The following is a 23,200-nucleotide window of genomic DNA, read 5'->3' on the forward strand; positions in this document are numbered from 1 at the left end:
AAAGCCTTTCTGTATAGCATTATTCGATAGTGCTTTTTGCGGCATCTGTGCCGCACAGGTGGCTACGGTCTTCGGGGGAGGGGAGAGGCATGGGTGAAATGTAATATTCTTCCTTTCTCTGGACAGCCAGGTGTAAGAGTTCATGCCCTTGCGAACAATCTTACTCCTTTTCAAGCTTTCAGTTCAGATCGATGGGCAAATTTCTGATGGAGTTTTCGGTCAGTTGTGATAAATATTCTCCTTGACCTTGATTTTTCTTCTTCTTTTTTTTAAAAAATTACTATTTGTATTATAGTTTTAATACTATGTATTTGCCATTACATAACTTGGGGCAATCGGTGACAAGTGGTGGTTTGCCCAGATCGATGAGTGCTACCAGATGGGAGCTAAAAAAAAAAATCCTCTGTTCGTTGCTTCCTAAAATGGGTACACATCGACATGTTTACCTTACCGAACGAAAGCCTTGGAAATTCTGAATAAAACGAGCCCTCATTGCCATTTATCGTGTTATTACAACTTTTTTTTTTTTAAAAAAAAACATTTTCCAACATGTTACATTTTGCTTAAAATGAGCCCCGTCCTTGGGGAATTTCCATGCATGATGAATATTTCATCATCCACCTTGAAAGGGTTAACATTCCATTTTTGCAAGCCTAATTACCATGATATTTTAAGCGTGCAAAAATGAGTAGTTAGCATTTTGCATACTCTGTAGGATATGTGAACTCCAGAAAAACTAGTGGATGGTAGTGATGATCATATGTGAAAAAATATTTTCTGATGGCATCAAATACTGATACATCAGTGTGTGTATTAGTTCAGGTGTGTTTAAATACACTTTGTTTCTCTGAACCTTTGACTCGCATGTATTCTGAGAAGTCATTCTTTTTAATAGGTGAAGTTGGCCAATCAGGAATCTGATCTAGTTCAACTTCTGAAACGCATCCCATTAGGTCCACATGAGCTAAAGATCATCAGGGAACGTACTGAACAGTTACGTGATGGAACATTGAGATCTCGAGGAGAAGCATTGCTTCCCATTATGCTTGCCAGTTTCATTTTTGATGCACTAGTCATGCCTGGTAAGAGTTCTAAAAATAGAAATGTCTTTTTTACCATGAGAAATTAAACACTATTGTAACTAATTGATTTCAGGTTACTTTTTAATGAAAAATATTTATTCCTTCATGTATACCTAGGGGCATGCATATTTCGTTTTTGACGAAAAAATGAAATTTGAAAAAACACATTGTAGTGTTAATTTTTCATGTTTTTGAAAGGTGTGAGATGCATTTTGTGACCATGTTTTGTCACGAAATAATGCGAAATGAATTGCAAAAAGCGAAATTAACTCTTAAACACAAAATTTAGGGTTTATTCACCGATGCGACGCCTTCTGAGGTCTGAATTATCCTGAGAGTTATGCAATTCCCGGAAAATTGATTAATTCTGCTGTTAATATTGGAGAAGCAAAAGGACTCCTTTACACAGAAATAAACATAATACTCTGATAACTACATAAATGTGCTATTAGAAGTGAAATGTTAATTCTGTGGAATAAGTGTAGTTTTTAAAATCAAATTTAGTATTATATTCAAAATTTTAAAACCAAAATGTCTTTTTATATACCACTTTTCATCCAATTTTTCACCGCTATAACATTGATATTTTATTTTATTTACCGCTTTTGAACCCGAAATTGACTCAGTTTTTGTACCAAAATTTTGCTTTTTTATTTACCAAAAATATGTGCCTCTATGTATACCTAAAATTGCATTTCTGAAGTAGAATACATAGCAATGTGAGAAAAACATATAGGCTGTATATTAGTATGTCTTAAATAATTTTTCCCCTTTAGCATATTAGTACTTAGAATCTAAGTAGTATGGATGTGAGAGACTTATCAGTATTATATTGGTATCGGCCAATATAGCCATATCTTTGTATGAGTAAAATTACGGATTCAATGTACGTATATCTATAAATAGCACATCATTTTGTGCAATATTCTGCAATTTTGTTATTATTTTTACTAATGTAAACATATAATTGATGTGACCTGATTGTGTAAAGTGAATATCTTAAAATGCAGTTCCTTTTTCTAAGATTAACAACAGGTTTTTCAGTTATCTGTTAAGGGACTTGATGAACCATTTATGTTCTTCATGAAACATTTTATATTTTAGATGAGATCATATAAGTCCATGTGATCTGTTTGATGTATACTTTCATAAAGTTTCTTTGACAAGTTGTGAAAAATTGTAAAACTTTCATTCTTAGTTCATGAGCTGCCTAACATTTTATTTTCTCTTTCAGCCACACGTCAACCCAGCGTAACATATAGATATCAGTTGGATGAGACTCTTGGATTTGAAGCAGCGGTAGCCGCCCTTGGCTTGAAAGCTAATGTGTCAGAGGCAGATCATCCTTTGTTGTGTGAGGGTACAAGGCGACAAAGGTAATAATGTCTTGGCGATTTGTTTATCACACTAGAAGTGTTTGTTTGTGGTGTGTAATACATACATATGTATCATTGTTTGAAGTAAGCATGTCTTGCATCTTTTTAATATAGGAAAATTGACTGTTTGATATTTCCGATTATTGACCAGTGGGCAATTTCTATTGAATCAATTCTAGTTAATTGTATGTATGAGTGTAAATGAATGTTCTGAGATTCCTGAAAGAACAGATGCAAATAATGCCTTAGCCTTTATATCCACCACCTCAGATTAGCATGCACATAGAAGTGTGATTCATTCACACGTTTTCGAAACATTTTTGATATGTATTATTTATTACAATATCATTCGTGCTTATTGTCAAATTTTATATGAGTATTGGCAAGCATTTAATAGTTTTGTATCCTAAAAGATTCCACTAACTTTCCTTGCAATTAATTTCATGTAAGTCATATTTCTACTACCTTGAATTCCATTTCTCTGCTCTAAAGAATTTGAAGTAAATTTTGTTTATTTATTGAATTTGTTGTTTCAGAGGTGATTTAGCAATTGCTCTTTTGGTATACTACAAGGATAATCCAGAGAAATTAGCTCGTATCATGGATAAACTTTTGGACAGAGAGGTACACCAGCTAATAAGAGTGCCACTGCAGAGCTCCTATTACTCCAGCAACCCACCAATCACCAGCAAAGTAAGTCTATATCCATTTTTTTGTTTGGTATGCACAACAAATCTAGCATTTACTGTAAATAATGACAGTAAAGTTTTGTGAGGTCCACTGAAAATTAGAGATACATAATCGAGGAATTTATAAATATTTGATTAATTTAAATTTAATTTAACCCATAACTGGCATGCTGCCAGATTGTAATGCAAAGGGTGTGGCATGGTCCCGTGGACCAACTTGAATTCACTATTTCCATAAGTTACCGAAACAGTAGTAAACTTTTTCACAAATTATCATGTATTTTGGACCTTCTTTATGGAATTATGATAAACTTTTGTCCACTATTTTCATTATTGCAGTTTTTATTACTCAATTTATCTAACGCTACAAAAATCTCCCTGTTTTTCGTAAACAACTCTGTAAATACATTTTCTTGTGACTAGATACAAAAAATCATTTAGTTCAATTATCACAGAACTTACATGTAGTTCCCCAAATAAAACTAAATCACATAAAAAAATTCACACAAAAAAATTTCTGCACAATGTCAAAATGAGGGGAAAGCTAATGGATTGTAGCGATGGTCAGTGGAGATAAGTACATACTTCATTTTCAATTTTATCAGACTCCAGATCTGATAATTCACTTCCGCATCCAACTTATTCAAGTGTGTCGAGGATATTTTCACTAAAAAACGGATTGTCAACTCTGATTCTCGAAACCAGGTTCCTTGCTGAAAGACTTACGCAAATGGCATCAGTGGTCCATGGGACCCACATGTGTCTATTGCTCTGAAACTAAAATGCAGCTAGCGAAGTAGCGCTGGCAGGTTATGTGGTATTCCAAAATATGAAGCTACCGAAAAGGTGAGGGAAGTACATGTTATTGCTTCAGAGAACGAGAGCGTTGTTCTAGGCTACAGGTTCCAGGGACCATGCTACACCTACACCAGTTATGGGTTAAACAGGCAGTTAATTTCTCCAAGTGCTTGATATTGAATTATTTTTTTACTGGAGTGCAAGAAAGATTGATGCAGAAAGAGTTTGTATTTTTGTGGCTTAAATCATATGGATGACTAAATTCTGAAGAAAAGAAAGACACTTTACATACTTCACAGAGTATCCAAACCTTGCTAATCTTCATTCATTTTTAACAGATAGCTCCTAATTTTCATACCATTACTATCTGCCAATCACTGTATTTATCAGCTTATCCTAATAAAAAAATCTATGTATATTTTGGGAAAGGTAGTGAGAAGATCAGGTATTGTCAAAAGATATCTATTTCTAATATTTTATTTCCAGCAGATGTCCAATCTGAGGAACGAGGATATGTGCAGTGAAGCTCCACCGCTTGTAAGTGCCAAGGGTGCAGAAGTAGTTTTGGCGGAAAATAGTGCCATGAGTAAGTAGTATCCATTTGTCTTTCTAAAGAATAATATATTTCTATTAGTATTTTCAAGCAACCTTGAGGTTATTACTTAAGCAAGTTGTTCACTGGTACAGATTCTAAACATGGTCTTTGTAAGAAAATCAAACATTCTTCTGCTTGTATATATTTATTATTACTATTAAATCAAAATCAGTAGCTGTATCTAAACTTACCCAATTCTCACATGCGAGTTGATTGTTACTTACCCAATTCTCTTATGTTAGTTGATTGTTAGGTGGCCCAACATATCTGTGTCAACTTAGTTGAAAGAGTTGACAAGTAGCACTGACTCGGATGTAACAGCCAACAAGATGGTATGACAAATATTTTCTAATGATGTGGTCATCAGATAAATACTGCCAATAACAGAATAACCCAGTAAATGTGTGTAATTGTGATGAATATTCTACAGTTATTACAAATTAATGTGGAGGGTGAATTGCCCTCATTGAAATAGCATAGAACCTTCCTTGAGGAAATTGAGTCATTGACACCCATTATGTATATACAGTGATGATAAAGTTAGAAGTCATCTTTGAATATGTCAGTCATATGTAAGAGGAGGAAAATAAATTACTCACTTTTTAGCAAAGCAAATTCAAATTTATGTTTTAATCTGTGGTAAATTTACATTGTTTATGAAGCTCATGTCTGGTACTTGGAACGCCAATGGCTAGTGCTTTTGTCAAGAAGAATTGAGGAAAAGTAGCATGGTGAAGTTAAGTCGGGTATGCAAGCTACAAGCTAGCAAGAATTGAGTAACGTGTTCAGTGGTGGAAAGAAATACTTCCCCCATAGAGCTTTAACCTGTATATGCCTGATGGCTGTTGAGGCAGCCATACACTTTGCCCCAGATGCCTGGTAGCTGCTCTTAAATGCATAGCGTTACCATATGGTATTGCTCAACATTCGGACTCTTTTGTGGTAGAGGCTTGTCTACATTTAGTGTGTAGACAGAGCTTGTGCCAGAAGTCGCTCTAAGATGCATAAAGCTTATGTTTGAGACCGTTAGTTTCTATCCAGGTAACAGCATTGTTGTACAAGGATGTATTTACTTACGTGAAATTTACAAGATTTCGCACTTCCGCATTGCACAATTTAATGGTTCAATCCTATTAATTTCGAAGATCCCTGAAGGGGTAAACGAAACACGTTCCACGTAAGTCAACACAGCTGCTCACTAACATGGTTTCGCAACATGTGACAACTTGCTACAGAAACAGAATGAGTCATCCTACACGACGTGACTAGTGCCGAAACCATAGGCAGTGTTGCCAAGCCAGGAAAAAACCTGTCTCATCTTCTCTGCAAGAGCCTTTGTATATATATATATATCAAGATGAAAGTTTATTAATGTGAATTCAATTGAAACAATAACTTTTGAATAAGAAAATTGTTATGTAAATATTTAAATTAGTGCGTTCTCAACTATATCTCGTTAACATAAAAAGATGAGATATAATCTAATCTTATTAACTGTCTCCATTGGAAGGCTTGCTGTCTGGTTTCCTTTCTGAAAAGAACCCTGCCCCCTGATGATATTTAGCCGTGGTATAAGATAAAGTATTGCGCCCAAAGGGAGGTTGCATTATTAAGTGGCACTCACAACGTGGAGCCTTACTTGAATAGACGTTGCATATTAAGTGGCACCCAACCTTGCAGCTAAAGATTTAGGAATCAGACTGCAAAGCGAGAAGAAGTAATAGAAAAGAATAAAGTTGAGGATGAGAACGCAGAAGCTGCAATGAAGGAAATCTGAAAGGAGAATAAAATATTCAGTTGTTTTGGAAAAGAAGGAAATGAAGAAATTATTTTCTGTACCACATGTAAGGAAATGAAACATTGGATGTGCGAAGGAATAAGAAAGGAGAAATACATATCAATAAGTGAAAGGGAAGAAGACTATACATGTAAGGACTGCAAGAAGGAGAGACTAAAAGAAAAACAGAAGAAATAAACTCGATTTAAATGTTCCAAAAGCTGTCAATGGAGATAAATGAAAATAACAGAGAATTAAAGGAGAAGTTTGATGAGAGCAGTAGGAAGATGGAAGAAAAATTAGAAGAAAGTAATAGAAAGGTAGAGGAAAAGTTAGAAGAAAGTAACAGGAAGGCAAAAGAAAACAACAGAGAATTAAAGAAAAATTAGAGGAAAATTATAGAAAGGTCGATGAAAATAGCAGAGAATTGGAAGCAGTAAGGTCTGAAACCCAGGAGATGTACACAAGAATAACTGAGGCATGCGAAGAAAATAGAAAGGCACTTGAAAAGAAAATAGAAGATAAACCATTATTATTAGAAGAGAGAATTTTGGAAACTAATAGAAGGATTGTAAAGGAAAAAGCAAGTATAAATCTCTTGTGAAAGTACAGCTTCAGTTTTCATCTTAACCTTGTGGTAGCAGTTTTTCTTTGAATAAAAATATTGTATTTTCTTAATTTCCAACTATACTTAAGTAGAGGGGTGATTAAATAAATGGTAAGAAAAAAGGGAAAAAGTGTTCAAGAAAAGGTCATGAAAAAGTGAAGAATTTTGATTTATTTTGGTAGACACTGCGTAGGGTGGAGCTTGCTTGCTTGCCTTTCTTTGGGGCGGGGGGGGGGGGGGGGGGAGACTGTATTCAGTAACACTGATACATTTCTTTTCTTATAGGTGCATTATACGTTTTTATTATTTTTTCTACCCAGGATGATGGTTTTCAACATGACTTCACAAGTAGAAACAAAGTAGTACTACTTACTAGTTTTTATTCATTCACCTCAGTTTATTGTGGTGGCCACATTGAGTTGCCAAAGTTGTGTAAATTTCAATTTTCTTCTTCTTTTTTTAATTATCATCTTTGGAATGAAAATATATAAATTTAATTTCCCATGAGAGGTTTATTATTGAGGTGAAAAAGTCTCACCTCTCTACGACAAATAGTTCTTTTGCTATGATTTATTTTCTATGCACATTTGAAAAAAAAAGCATATCCGTGAAAAGATCCCATCTGTAGAGGCTTAATTGTGAGAGAGGCTATCGTGCACTAAAGGTTAATCTCAATAGCTCCATAGGGTGTCTTTCTTTCTACCAACATACATCCAAACTGGTAGTGTTGTCGAGATGCAGTCAATACTGTATCAGCTGTTTGAACCTAGGACATCATAATGATGAGATTTTGACGATGTGATTTGTATTTTCGCAGGTGCTGCAGGAAGTCGCCCACACAGCTCCACGAGTGCAGAGTTGGAGCAAAGTATGGCTACCTTGTCCATCAGTCCAGCTCAGAGTGCAGTAGTCAATACAAGAAGCAAGGAATCTTCCAGGTATACTAAGATTATTTCTTATTTTATTGTATAAGAATGGAAATTTTGTGACCCATTTTCACTGTTGTAAGTGTCCAAATGAGTCATCTGGAAGAGAAGATTTTAGGAGTTATGCAACATGCAGTTTCTCAGAAAAATAGCAGGTTAGAAATGGGGATTGGTCATAGAGAAAATAACTCCATGCACTAATTTTCTAGCCTTTCAGTTCTCTGTCTTCTACATGGATCTTCCAAAGGAAAGATCTTGTTTGAAAAGATTTATACGTCCAGTTTCAATGCTGCTTTTACTCTAGAATCTATTAATTTTGAAAAAGTCCACTTCTACTCTCATTGTCCTGATCAAGGGAACACAACACATACATACCATCTTTAGAGGGCTGCATAGTCTGCCTTTTACCTACCCACTGCCCGCTTGCTCGCGAGGACAGGTATACCTGCTCGCCTGCCCACGGCAACGAGTTGACTTGCATCTTTACCCAGGTTCTTGGTCTTCAAGGCGCTCTGCGCTTACAAGGTAACTGGGCATTTAACAAGACCCGGGCACCTGCAAAACCTGCTGGAAGGAAACAGCCCTCCGGCAGCGTGTCGCTCCAGGTGTTCCATCACCATGTGGATGGCTGCAGCCAGTGTTGCCTACTTACGTAGCTCCTAAATCCTACGAAGTCCTAGGAGGAGCGCTCTGCTTTAAGGAGAATTTACAGTATATACTTAGTGATTTCAGTTCATTGTAAGCAGTTTTTATCTTATTGCCAGGAAATGCACGCAATATTACAGCTTCATTTATCTAAATGAATGATCGAGTAAACAAAAATCTCCTCACTGAAAACTAATTGTTTTTCATTGCATGGTGCCTTAACCAGGCACGCAGTGGCGCAACCAGAGGGGGGCAGGGGGCATTGCTCACAACCTTGGATGGAAATTAAGTCTAGCGGAGGGGTCAGGGTGGGGGTCAAACATTAAAGCACAAGAAAAAACAGGCTAGCAGAATTAAAGAGTAGCAGGGCTAAAGGGTACTCAAGATGGAGTTAAATTTCATATTTTTCTTGTATTTTCCTTCCAGAAGGCCAAGGGCACCTGCAGAGGGGGAATGGAGGGGTAATTGCAACCCCTTGATTTCAAATTTTATGAAAGTAGAAATATATTATAAAATATTATACAGTCTCATAAAGTTCAATGCCGTAGCAAAGGGGTAGAGTCGGCCCTGAGCGCCGAACGATCTAAGTGAGAAAAGTTTTAAAACAGAGAATGCTATGGCGGCCCGTGATATTATTTGCTATTAATGTTGGTTTGTTAAGAGTTGGATGAATTGATTATGTAATACGTCGCTCCATGTGAAAAGAAAATATTGTAGATGGAAATTTTACATGCCATATGTATGTACATTCGGAATGCATTTATCATGCACTTTCTTTCTTTCAAAAACAGTTTGTGTGCTTGTTTTCCATTATTAGCTAATGTGAAATTGACGTGTTGAAAAAAAATATTTCCAATCCTCTGTTTCAACACAAATGCGTGAGAACCGACTTCTACCATCTTTTTGCATGATTTATGAGGATAATAATGCCTTTCATGCTACTTTATTACTATTATTGTGATTGTTGTTGTTGGCACGCCCCCCCCCCCACCCCCAAACGAGGGTAACGGCAATGCCCCTGGCTGGCTACGGCCCTTGTGTTCGCAGTAGAACAGTGTGTTGTTCGACTCGCGACCTCAGCGTCAAACGTGACATGTTTCAGTCCTGCCCTATATCACTATATATACGTATATTGGTTGTTTACGACATATACTTATGGATCCTGTGCCACGGAAAACCTATTTCAATGTGTGTGTGGGGGGGGGGGGGGTGCGGTAGCAACAGTCGTAAATCTCATTTCATTGGTGATGTGGCTTACGAAGCTTTGAGTTCCCTTTTTTAAGTAGTGAAAATCTAGTGCAGTTGGCAACACTGCAGAACGGTGTGGGTCCGGTGCAGTTTCTACTCGAAGCAACTACGTCATGCAGAGGGAGGGGTCTGCAGTTGATGGAAAGAACGAACTGAGACCTACTAGGTATCGTAAGACTGCGGGTACCCGGCGGGTCTACAATGCCTGCCAGGAACGATCTGGGCAGGTGGGCATACAAGCTGCTCAAGCGAGGGTGTTGCGCAGGTTGCATGGTATTTTAGGAGCGATGTCTCGCGAACGGGTCTGCTCCAGGTCTTGTGCAGGCCTCTGACCATCTTGCAACAGAAATTGGATTCAGGCCTACACAATAAACAAGCATAGCATAAGGCACCTGGGGTGGATTATTCAATAACTATCCCTATGGGTGGAATTTCATTAACACCTCAAGTATTCTATTTCTTTAATTTCAAAGATTTCCAACAACAATAAGTAGTATGGATCCAAACCCAGCTCCCCCTCTCCCCTTGTAATTGTGACAAGCTCTTGTACTCAAATATGCACAAATTGTTGTTCATCTTAGCTACACTGCCAGTTTTATCATCAACAGCCGAGAGAATGTGTTTAACATTAAGAAGGTTGAAATAATATCCTCGCAATTCAACGGGCGATCCTCAACTAATGGACCCTGCATTGTTAAGTGTACATACACACGAATATTAAAATAACACCGATGATGTTATTTTCAATTTTGTAGAAAGTAGGAAAATGCTAATTCTAACATTGTAATTCTTTTTTTAAAGAGAAGTTGGGATTAGCTTTTTCAAAAGAATTTTCTGCTCATATTATGTAGAAAAGTTAGAAGTTCGTAGATAGACTTGATTTAATAAATGTGTGTGACCTTTCATGTGGTGGCAGAGTGGATTTTGATAGCCAGATCATGCCTAGGGACGCTATACATCCCAGATTTTCAGGGACAATCCCGGAATCGTATCATTTGTCCCGGTGTTCCGAATAGTTTCTTCGGGATGCACAAATGTCCTAGAATTGGGTGGGAAAGAAGAAATGATTAAGACTATCCTTTTGTGAACTGTTTTTATATTTAAATGTGTGGACGTAATTTTAAAATGCTCATTTTACAAAACAATCTAACTACATTGAACCACTCCCTCTCCATAATACAAATACAAAGACGGTACTGCAAACATCATTGACTTCACGATGGTGCTGCTGTCTGCTAGCAGTGCTGAATTTCAGTTACGATTTTCTTCCTATAAAGAGTCAGTGTTTGGGTATCTACCGGTTCAGTCCACAGTTTTCAAATAAAGTTTCCACACAACGTGGGATGTAAATGACGAGCACATATAACTGTATCGGGACCCCTTCCCCCACCCACTCCCTAACAAGCTACTGGTCAGTAGTATCCCGGATTTTTACTTATAAAATATAGGAACCCGTATTGAACCAAAATTTGACCCCCCCCCCCTTACGTGAGCTATATATACGTCCATGCACACAGAGCCTTTATATTGTTAATGTAATTGGGTGCATGTGGTAAGGTTCAAATAGAGAAATCATCTGCTTGTACACATGGATTTTTGGAAAGTTAGCCTTGAAACCTGGGAATTATACTTTAATTTTATGATGGTCCTAGAGTGGCCAGCCACCCTACACTTAGGTCCAAGATTTCATCTAAGAAGGAGTGGGAAGAAATGCATTAATTACTATATTCTGGACAAAAGCAGCATCAAAATATGGAACTTTTTTCTGTCTTCATATATCAACCATAGTTATCCATTCTATAGTACAAATTTTTCTCATTTGTTACTTAAATGTGTCTTTTGGTCAAGATTAACTCTGGAGAAATTCTCTTTCTGGACAGGTTCAAGAGTAAGAGAGTATATCCTTCCATCCCAAATCAACCGTCAGAAGCAGGAGCTCACTTCATGTTTGAACTTGCCAAAACTGTCCTCACCAAAGCTGGTGGAAATAGCAGCACTTCTTTGTTCACACAGCCATCAGCATCCCAGAATCACCATGGGCCTCACAGAGCACTTCAGATGTGTGCTTTCCAGATTGGCCTCTATGCTCTTGGCTTGCATAATTGTGTAAGCCCCAATTGGTTGAGCCGGACATATTCTTCTCATGTGTCATGGATCACAGGTACGTGTAATAAGGAGTATTCTATTTTGTATGAAGTACACTTGCATGGTAAAATTGTCTCAAGAAAATACATAAGAGCATCTCTTTACATGTCAATAATAATGTCCAGTGCAACACAGTCATTGTAAAAAAGTTGTCATTTGAATGAAAATGTTTCCAAAAAAATTGACAATGCTTTGTTCTGTTTTTACATGAATTTTTAAGTGACAAATTGTATGTATGTCATTTGCTTTAATATCAAAAGTCTTATGTTGCCTTGTTGTGACTGTTTCATGAGAAAAATATTTGGTTGCTTTCAGGTCAAGCCATGGAGATAGGTGCACCTGCAATATCTTTCCTCATTGACACATGGGAAGGGCATCTGACCCCTCCAGAAGCAGTAAGCATTGCAGACAGAGCCTCCCGAGGGAATGACCCCAATATAGTCCGTGCAGCAGCAGAATTAGCATTGTCATGCTTGCCTCATGCACATGCATTGAATCCAAATGAAATTCAACGTGCCATACTTCAGGTAATAATGCACCCTGATTTTTTGCTCGTGGGTTTATATTTTCCGCATTACACATTTAATTTTTGTCTGAATAAAACAACACATACAAAATTTTCCCTGTTTTTACATTTCCTTGCATTTTAAGTTTTCCTGTTTCTGGTCCCGTGAAAAACCATAAAAATTGAAGTTCCATTGAAATAAATGATGAAGATATCAAATGATCTCTTATTGTATTGTCTTAAAATAATTTATGTTTCAGTTCCTGGTGAATGTAAAGATGTAAAACTCTTATTTTCATCCTGATTACCATGTTCATACATCAAGTGGACTTTAAAACAAAAGAAAGTTTTCTTTATTGTTGTTCTGGATGTATGTAGTACAAATATAAATTTCTCAAAAATATGCTTTACACTATTGAACTGCAGAAACTTGTAGTCTTCCTTTCTTTCAAGTACAGGAAACATGTTCTTACGAACATGTGTGAGAACTGCGTGGTAGAAATGTGAAAGAGTAATTTGTATCAATGTTCTTAAAAGTTTGCATAATCACTTTGATATTAAAAAATAGTACAGTAAATGGTACTATTAAAGTGGTTTTTATTCTTGCAGCAATGTTTTGTCCAAGTTCTCCAGAATATTTTCAAGCTTACACTACCACAAAACCATACATGGCTAGTAGTAATACATACTATTAACATATGAAGAGGTTTCATCCTAGGATGATATGTTGTTGCAAGAATAAAAACAAGTTAATAGTAACATTCAGTGTATTGATTGAGTAATTGTTTTGATCTATTATATTTATAAAAATATAAGAAATTATAAACAAATGTTGCTTTTGTAGAAAAAGTTGAGCAAATTTCTTTACAGTAGTTATTCCATTGCTGCAATAATAGTTTGATTTTTTTTACATTGAGTAGTTAGTATGTTGTTATGGTTTAAGCTTGAAAGAACAGTTAGTACCTTGTTTTTTTTTCTTTTGCAGTGTAAAGAGCAAAGTGATCTCATGTTGGAACATTCCTGTCTGACGGTGGAAAGTGCTGCCAAGGGAGGAGGTGTTTATCCGGAAGTTCTCTTTCAAGTTGCCAAATATTGGTATGAACTTTACATCAGGGTAAGCACTCTAGCTTTTGATCTTTGCTTTTAGTTTAGTATTAGCAATCCTATACCTAGCAAGCTTGAATTCCTAATATTTACTTCAACCGTTGTGATAATCATAGAGAGATTTTTGTTGCGTGTTAACTGACTTCTTTTATGTACGGAGCTTTCCCAAATATATTGTGTATTGAAGTAATTGTTCGGAAAGAAAGCTTTACATGAAAGTGGTAATGTAGCCATTAGAGACAAATCAATTGCTTATTTCTTTTGTAATTTTGTAAATGTACCATAACCATAAGTTAATAATCAATCTACAATGCTCCATATCTTGTCCATGTCACAGGTAAAAGAAATTGAAACTTGTAAGTGTGATGGCACTTTTTGGTGAATCATATAATTGCAATAAGAAGTTATCTTTTATTTCCCAGTATTCACCTGGTGGAGGAGATCAATCAATGGACTCAGATGTCACTCAGGAATCCATGCCTCTGGATGCAAACGGATCTATTCCAATGGAGCCGACACTAGAGGTGGCACAAATGTCTCAAGTAGGCGTTGGACCTGGTCTTCAGAGTATTTCCAGTTTAAGCAACACCCAGACAGTAACGGCTTCCAGCGTTCCGTATCCAGTCACATCTCCTGTTCCACTTAATGTGCCATATCCGATGCCATACAGTTTCGTACAAGGGATAGGGTTTGGTCCTCATCCAACGTTGAGCCAGTCTTTGAACTCCAGACTTCCACTGCAGATGTACTTGTCTCCAACATTCCAGTATCCGCCGAATCAGCAGGCAGCACCGTACGCAAATCTGCCACAGCCACTTCCAAACCTGGTGTCTGCATCAAACCTACAGTATTATCCAGCAGTGACACTCGCTGCCACGACAACAGCCAACTTGCGACAGGGAGCCCATGTGTACCTGCAGACTAATGCAGGCCCCATCCCTGGCCAGGGCCATCTGGTCACTTCATCCGGCCAGGGGCAGGTTCTGTCTGCAGGTGGCCATGTCTTGGCTGCCCAGGCACGGAGTCAGGTGAATCAGTCTCCAAACTCCGTAATGTCCCAAACGCAACCAGGGATGACTTCAGCACTGCAGCAACCCCATGTGCAGGGCCCATCTGTCTCACAGAGTCAAGCTCAGGCACAGTCTCAAGCACAGGTAAGCCGCAGTGTGTGATAGTTGAAAGTAGTATAAGGGCCGGTTGCACCACCACCACTCAGTCTACCACTTTACAAAGTGCTGGATAACGACAGGTGGGAGATTTAGGCGGCGGTGGGTTGCACCAAGCATTTTTATCCTCCGCCTTGTAAGGTGGAACTTTCTTCTGCTTGCCGTACGACCTGGCAACAGAAACTGGAGAAATTTGTGCTTTCGATTGTGTTTTGTTGGTTTATTACGTGCTAATGTCTGCTTGTCAATTCCAAATGCATGCTTTTTCAACTGAAATATGTTATAAAAAAAATGAAATATTTATTGCAATAAAATGAAACAGCTGATCGAAGTAGGTAATGCATGTGTCGTACTCTCATTTAATATCAAATATATGTTATATGATACAATATAACCCGTAATCTTTCGAAGTAATGGGGAGTTATTCTTACAAACTTTTCAAATTATTTTTCACGTACTCCAAGTAACATAATGTAAAAAAGAATATTTCTCGTCTTATCTTTCAGTAAGACATATGGTCACTTTTTTTTAAATATTAAAGACTACTAAACAGTGACCAAAATTTTAGAAAGTCGTAACAAATGCAAGTTACATTTTTTAAATTTTTAGTGCAAGGGTGACATACATTTTTTAAATTTTTAGTGCAAGGGTGACATATCTGAGTTTGTGTAAATATACGGAATGAGAAGAGCAATCTTCTATTCTGCTCTTACTAATTTATCATTCGTTTCTGTTAATAATTTATCAATCTGTAACCCCTTCTTTAGCGAATAGCGAGTATCAGTATTATGAACGTTGACCATCTTATACTTAGGTTTCTTCTTTTATAATGCAGCTTTTGTGCAATAACGAGTAATAACGATGCAAATTAAAATTAAATTTTTGTATTCAAAACAAATTTGGATAGCACAAAAAGATCGTTAATCAACGGTTCTATGTACAAGGTACATTGTGGGAATTATTATCATCTTAGCACAAAAGGAATAATCAAATAGTAATGTAAAGTACCGTAGTATTGTATGTACGCATGTTTTATTCTTATTAAGAAAAAAGAAGAAACTCCAGGCTGTATATACTTTCAGATAGGTAGTTTCGTGCAGCGTTATATGCTAGTGCAGTGCAAGAATGTATATATTTGTTTACAAAAAACACTAATATCCACCCAGAAAATATACCTTGTACATACGTACAAGCTGTGGTCCTTTTTTAGACTAGCGGCTAGGGACAGCATTAGCCTTAAGTAATACATGCTAACAACAAACCTGGACTGCTTAACCTATCCACGTATGCATATCATAGCTTAAATAAACAAATTATAACTTGCTTAACCTATTTACATGCTTATTTATGCTATTATGTGCATACGAGGATAGGTTAGGCAGGCCAGGTTTGGTGTTGTTAGCATGTATTACCCAAGGTGCTAATGCTGTCCCTAGCCGTTTATCTTTTTAGGCCAGTTATTTTGAAAAATTAAATACAAGATCATGTATATTGCATATGAATGTAAAAAAAAAAAACAAAGAAAAACAACAACAACTTGTGTTCACGTTTTATGCATCAACAAACCACCATTCGGAAATTGTTCCCTGTACATATGTATGCACTAGATGGTAAGAGTACTGCTAAATATTATACGTGCATTCTTTGCCAGTTATTATTCGGAAACAACATGTTACTTAATGTTACATTCACACCAATGGCGACGGAAGTGACTCAAATAATATTACACATGTTTTAATTTTAGAGATTATAAATCACTAGGATTGCGAAAAAGCAAGTGGTGTATGGTGTACATTTCATGTATTGTGTTTGGTTGAAGAAATTTGTTACAGCAAACACACATTCATTTATTTGGAACGCCATTTGAAATGCATTACTTTAACCTGGAAGTCGGGAATGGTAGTTTTTATTTATATATCTGTACCCTCATGCACTCAAATCCTACATACGAAATTACAGTGCAACTGCTAATGCTAATATCAATATACAACATTTTCGGAACACACACGAAAATAACTACCTAATATTCATTTTTACACATATATTTATAAACGTTGATTTATTTATTGCTGTTCCTGGGATAATTAACAAATTTGCCTTTTTTTGCTGTTATTTGGTAAATAAAAAAAATATAATAGTGGGTTAATAATATTATTTATTGGACTTTTATTTTTATGGTTTAAGTAGAACCTATGCAAAACATTCAGCAAACTTTTGCAATTTACAACAGCTGACCGATACTTTGCCATTTTATCAACTATAAAAGTGCAAGCACAGATTATACTAGGTACTGCACCTATCTGTTGGCTGCACAGTGTACTGCTTTTCCATGTTTATCCGGCACTTAACGCGTTAGGTGGAGCCCCGACTGCCACCTACGTTACACGGGACTTTAAGTGCTAGGTAACGTTAGGCGGACATTGAACAACCGCAAAATGATGTTAAGTGGGGATAAGACATTAAGCAGAGATGGTGCAACCGGCCCTAAATGGGACAAATATATTTATAATTAATATGGCACTAATTAATTAATTGATGGTTACAACTGAGTGGTATTAGCAAATAATATACAGTGGAATCCTAATTTTATGTTCCCATATTATACAATTGCCCTACATTGTACAGTCATTGACACTTCTGGGTTGTAGCAATCCTTTTGGAAGCATATGGGGCTGTTACAACCCAGAAGTGTCTGTGACTACATTCCCAAGAAAGCAATAGCTTATAAAATATCCTGGATTTTAAATTTCATACATTTTTTGATCAAGGTTCCACTGTATTCTCTTTTTAATACATGGCTTGCCTTAACTATAGAATTTATACAGTTATTGTTTTGTAATTTTTCTTGTGGTTATGCTTTGCAAAAGGCTTGGTGCTCAAAAGGGCTATTGTACCATGGAGTTAAGATTATGGTAAAAATCTTACATAACACTAACTCAAATTTAAATTTAAACAAGATACAATTATCCAAAATATATTTATTCTATGTTTGTCACGAGTAATTGAAAAACAGATATACTGTTTTAAAAAATGAATTATTCGAATGAAAATTACCGGTAACTCATATTCAATTTCTTTACTCCTCATGAATTTTTGGCACTGCCCAATACCACCCACCATAAGTAGTCAATGTATGATGGAGTGACACACTGTATGTGTTATGGAACTCTTCATTTTCTTGTTAACCACGTTAACAAGGTGTTGTATAACATTCATTTTTTTCAATATTCAATGTTTTTATTAACCTATTGACCTGTTCATTTCTGGGAAATGACTGTTAGTGCTTGTTTTGATGTAAATAATAGTCAGCCATATTCAAATATGAAACTTAATTAATTATCATAACTAGGAAACCTTTATCAGTAAATTATGTGAGGCCAACTAAAAATTTAGCATGTAGTTTTTAACCCTTAGATGCCGGGACTGATTTCTCCGGTTTTGCCTAAACACCGGAAGCGTTTTCAAGCAGAAAATTTGAAATTTGCCAAGATTTAAATAATATTTTTTATCTTGGAAACTTCAAACACTAGAGTGACGTTTTCTTCAGTAAACATTAGGCTACAACCTCTTTAGTCCAAAAACCCTAATTTTCCTTTACCAAATAAAAGAAGAGGAGGAAAGTAAAAACAACATTTTTTTTTTTTTTTTACGAAATTTGAATTGCATCGAGCCCCTACATAGGCAACACCAGGACATGAGGGATGGAAATCATATCTGTGTATTGTCTGATATGTGTTCCATTCTTGGCGAAAATGCACACTTGCAGATTATACTTTTGGAGAAAAAAATTCTCTAATGTAAAACCGTATTTTTTTTTAAAGAACGAAATTTAATATTCTCATGAGTTCCAATAAAAATGTATGTTTATGTAACTACGAATGCTAGAATTACAAATTATAACTTATTCTCTTTGTCAATACACTCAAAACTACAAGTCTACGACGAAAAAGAAATCATATTTTTTTATGAAATTTGAACTCAGTCGGGCTCCCACGTAAGGAATGCTGGGACATGATATTTCAAGACATTACCTCTATATTTCCTGATATGTATACCATTCTTGTGACTAGACTTGCTCACTTACTGCTGATAGTTTCGGTTAAAAAAAATTATATTCTAAAAAGCAGTGCTTATCTTGTTTGATGGGAAATTCAAAATTTTGATTTTTAAAAATATTTCGGATACTATGAATGTTACAGTTAAAAATTATATCTAGTTTTCTCCAGTATAAACTAGGCTGTAAGCTTTGGTCGAAGAAATCTAATTTTAATTAATCTAGTAGAAGAAGAAGACCCAAAGTTTTAAAAATGTTTCTTTATGCAATTTGAACCATGTCTGTCCCCACGTAGGCAATGTGAATGTTCCAAACGATACCTGCATATTGCCTGATAAGTGCTCCATTCTCGTGGCAAGAATCAGCACACTTGCTGCTGATACTTTCGGAGGGAAAAAAATATTATAATGCGACAATACCTGGGTGTGACATGGGTGTTACGGCTAGCATCTAAGGGTTAAATGAAAAGGAAATAAATCTAAAAGGTAATCTAAATCTACAAAGATAAATATAAGAAGTAAATAGATAATGCTATTAATGTCTACATAGACAAGTTATACCTGTCTGGTCTGTATTAAGGGAACAGCTGTAAATAACGTGTTTCAGCTATGATCTCTAATGTATTTGTCAGTATATATATATATATATTTCATTTTGCATTGCATTATTATCAGGTACGTGGACAGCAACAGTTCAGCCAGACCCAGCTGCGCTATCTCCTGGCAGCCTATCGTGTGGGAATGCTGGCCATGGAAACACTGGCAAGGCGCGTGCATGATGACCGCCCACAGGCCAAATATGCTAGAAATCCACCATATGGGGAAGATGTTAAATGGCTTCTGGGTGTTGCGAAGAAGCTAGGTAAGTTACATACCTTTAGTGCAAGGCATATTCTGACAAGGAATTCCTTGAATTCTTTTATTTATTGATACCCTGTGTGAATTTTCTTCAAGAATTTAAAATGATTTTGTTATGTACTTTATGACATTTGTTTTACTATTATTCTTACTGATGAAGCAGACAATTGTATTCAGGAGATTTGTGATAAGAGAAGAATGTAGGTCAATTATAGATAATATCCATAAGCACAGAAGCCAGGAATGCCTCAAAGCCTTGTTTTCAATCTTAAATGCCTATATTTGTATGTGAAAATGTGCAATTCCTGGAATGAGAGGCATGCTATGTGAACCAACATTTTGGCACCATTTCCAACCTTGAACTTTTTTGAAATGGGAGAGGGTGAAACCTAAATTTATCTGAAGAATGCTGTTCTCATCCTGAAATTCTAAAGCAGATGAGATGTTACTGCAGTCGTGAAAGTCTCATGTTGATTGATGGCTTAAGAAACTTGTTTGCGGCTGTGCCTGAAAGCAATAAAAATGGAGAAAAACAGATTGTCCAATATATTTCATGTTCTCCAGGGAGAATAGAGGACAGGAATTGTGGTGCAGTGGGTTGAAGCACCGGAAAAAATTACAGAAACTTAAGCAAAAAGTGCAGGTTGAATCAGGATTTGATTTTTCCTTCTTCTATTCATGTAGACCATGGAAGAAGCATATATGTATTAGCAAGAGGAGAAAGGTTATTGAAAGTGCCATTCTGCTTAAGAACTGAATTGTTTGTCAGAATATGGTGTAGAGTTAAAGGTCTCTTCAAAGGTGGCGAGGGCATACCTATCATGACATGAAATAGTTGAGGTCAAAATTTATGACAACTGAATAGCTTGATAAAATCCTAGAGATGCATTAAACCACTACTGTTCATCCAAAGTTCAGACCAGCTACTGTCATTATAGGGGTTTTCCATTTAATTTGTTTACAACTTCTCTTTTCTTTACTGGGGTGTAAGGGGTGACCTTCCACATAGTGCACCCAATAGTCAACCACACTTCCACATAGTACACCCTGGACTGCTTTTTGCAGACTAACGAGACTGGCGACTGTATAATTCTGTGTGTTGTCCTGTTTTATGTCCATGTGTGCTGAGTGGCCCCTTTACAGCCACAGCTTTTAACCTAAGTCAGAACATTTTGAGATTATAGTTATGCTACATTACAGTTACGTGATTTGTTATGGTAAGGGGCTGGACCTCATGTAACGTGATGAGTGCAAAATAGCCTAAGTGATGACGCATCCAAAATTTTAATTTCAATTTCAATTCTTTTCTTTACTCCTCCATATTTGCATGCATACACTTTTGCATGTATAATTCTGTCACATTCCATGTTGATAAAGTGTCATCTATACATCTTTCGTAATCGTTAAACACAGAACTTTAAGACAATCATCTTATCCTTGGTGACATAACCACACAGAATGGTTTATTTAAGTGTTGCAAACTCTCCATACCTCCTTTTAATATCTAACTAGTGAAAAGAGATAGAAGAGTAATGTAAAATAATGTAATTAAAATCACAATAGTTGGGAAAGATAGTCATAAAGTGGTATAGTTCGTAACAAGTGTTGTTATCTGTCCATCAAAATGGTAACATTTTCCCCTTTTTAAGGCATTTTTCACATTTCGAATGTAAGATTTTAAAATAAGCATTCAATTAATAAGAATATCACAACTTGTTAATTTTTAAACCAACTTTGTATCAGACTAGAAGATGGGAGGTTTTCTGCAGTGTACAACATAAATGCCACTTGTTCACAGTGGTAGTATTGATATTGAATGAAGTAAAATATCAACTCAACATGGGGATTGAAATATTTTTCCTTATATCAGCTCGATCAAAAAATACAAGTTTGATGAATACTACGGCAGATAACAATTTAACATTTGCATATTTGAAATTCTTATATTTTTAGTATTTTAAGGAGGTCTTTGTTGTATGAAATGCTGTCCATTTTACAAAGTAATGTGCTCCTTCAGAAAATTTTCACATGAGATGTGCTCTCAGCCATAAGTCCATCGCTATCTAGCCTACTCACGTATGAAGTGGGCTCAGATTTGGGCACATGGAAATTGGAGCTCTGGTCCAAGTTGATTTAGTAGCAGGACTGTGTATTTTTCTTGTACCTTATTCTGATCATGCTTCACCGCTGGCTATATGTTTTGCAAATTTGATGAACAAGGTGATGGCACTAAGCTGTTATGCTAGGTCAAGAAAGTGACAAATGTGCTCACGTTTTTGATGACACATTGTTTCTTCCAGGAACACAATATCTCCACCAGTTCTGCATTTGTGCAGTGAATAGTGTGGTTAGTCCATTCATTCTGCACGAGATAGCATTGGAGTCAGCACACTACCTTGCTCGTAACAACCCAGGTCTAGTGATGCAGCATCTGAGGTCTGCTCTTACGCCACTAGTTCAGAAGTGCCAACAGATGTAAGTAGATGGAAACTTAAATCACACTTCTTAATGTTAAATTATGGAATTTTTGAAGCTGTTCAACTTTTCAGTTGTATCTTTAAATATTTTTTGAATCAACATTAAGATTTGGTAGTTCTTATGTTGCAAAATTATTTCATTGGTGTCATTATATCAGTTTGTCAGTTATTACCTTGGTTTTGGCACAAGCCTTACTAAATATAATCTTATATATATAAATATAAATAAACACTCCACAGCATTTTATTTTGATAATCCTAAGCTCACTTGGTAACACTGAAAATATTACAGGATATCAAAATAAAATTGTTGTTGAGGATTTTGTTTATTTTCTTTACTGGTGTTGTTGATATGCTGGGAAAGATATATATTCCATGTGTTATCAAAATCCTATAGTATTAGTTTTTGTACATTTACTGTGTAATTCTACACCAAGATTCTTGTTGTGCACCACTTACATTTTGTGCATGTTGCAGGTACATCCAGTGCATGCACCAAAAACTGTATCACCTGAGTGCCACAGATTACGAAGATTTTGTGAGTATTGTCTGTTCAGCACGAACAGCCTTTCAGATAACACCAGAGGGAATGACACAGTTTAAGGAGTGGCTTCAGTCAATTCGCAGGTCAGTACTAGTATGAGTGTACAGTCTTCATTGCTGTTAAGGTCATTGTATTGTCTTTCAACATCAGTAAGATGATTAGGATCTTCAATTTTTCAGTATTATTTTTTTCACCTTACAAGCCTTTGCAGTATTAATCAATCTACTGGGTATGAACAAATGAAACGAGGACCTGTTCGCACAGTCTCGATTATAGTTTGATAAGGATCGAGAACGAACAAGTTCCCAGTTAACTGAGCAGATACTAAGATATTGAAAGGTAGATTAGTGGAGACTCAAGTTTAAAGAGGCCCGGAGTTTTTGGTACGAGAATGTGTCAGTTGCCACCTAGGTTTTGGGGTGTCTGACTGCATTTGTTTACATTGTGTGCAGGTTCAAGAGATTTTAAATTCTTTCACCCTTCACAACAGATAATTCATGCACGTAGTTACCAGAAGGTGGCTAAATTATTTAGAAAAATAAGTAGCCATAAAATATTGAATTATTTGTGTTTCCTGTGAATAGAAACAAAGTTTCTTTATGCTG

General features: G+C 36.2%; 1 protein-coding gene across 2 annotated transcripts in view; it reads left to right on the forward strand.

Annotated features, from left to right (window-relative positions):
* Dora (zinc finger SWIM domain-containing dorado) overlaps positions 1 to 23,200 on the forward strand; it is a 76,063-nt gene that overhangs the window by 46,306 nt on the left and 6,557 nt on the right. The window contains exons 9-20 of one of the 2 annotated variants that reach the window (XM_083131027.1): positions 896 to 1,082; positions 2,317 to 2,458; positions 2,995 to 3,151; positions 4,432 to 4,531; positions 7,742 to 7,862; positions 11,624 to 11,904; positions 12,204 to 12,415; positions 13,379 to 13,507; positions 13,920 to 14,651; positions 19,392 to 19,578; positions 21,875 to 22,049; positions 22,529 to 22,678. In XM_083131027.1, coding sequence (XP_082987153.1) covers positions 896 to 1,082; positions 2,317 to 2,458; positions 2,995 to 3,151; positions 4,432 to 4,531; positions 7,742 to 7,862; positions 11,624 to 11,904; positions 12,204 to 12,415; positions 13,379 to 13,507; positions 13,920 to 14,651; positions 19,392 to 19,578; positions 21,875 to 22,049; positions 22,529 to 22,678 — 2,573 coding nt within the window. The remainder of the gene's footprint in view (positions 1 to 895; positions 1,083 to 2,316; positions 2,459 to 2,994; positions 3,152 to 4,431; positions 4,532 to 7,741; positions 7,863 to 11,623; positions 11,905 to 12,203; positions 12,416 to 13,378; positions 13,508 to 13,919; positions 14,652 to 19,391; positions 19,579 to 21,874; positions 22,050 to 22,528; positions 22,679 to 23,200) is intronic. The other variant, XM_083131028.1, reaches the window with a different exon arrangement.

The sequence above is a fragment of the Lepisma saccharinum genome, chromosome 11, assembly GCF_977018435.1.
Source record: "Lepisma saccharinum chromosome 11, izLepSacc3.1, whole genome shotgun sequence".
Classification (NCBI taxonomy): Eukaryota; Metazoa; Arthropoda; class Insecta; order Zygentoma; family Lepismatidae; genus Lepisma; species Lepisma saccharinum.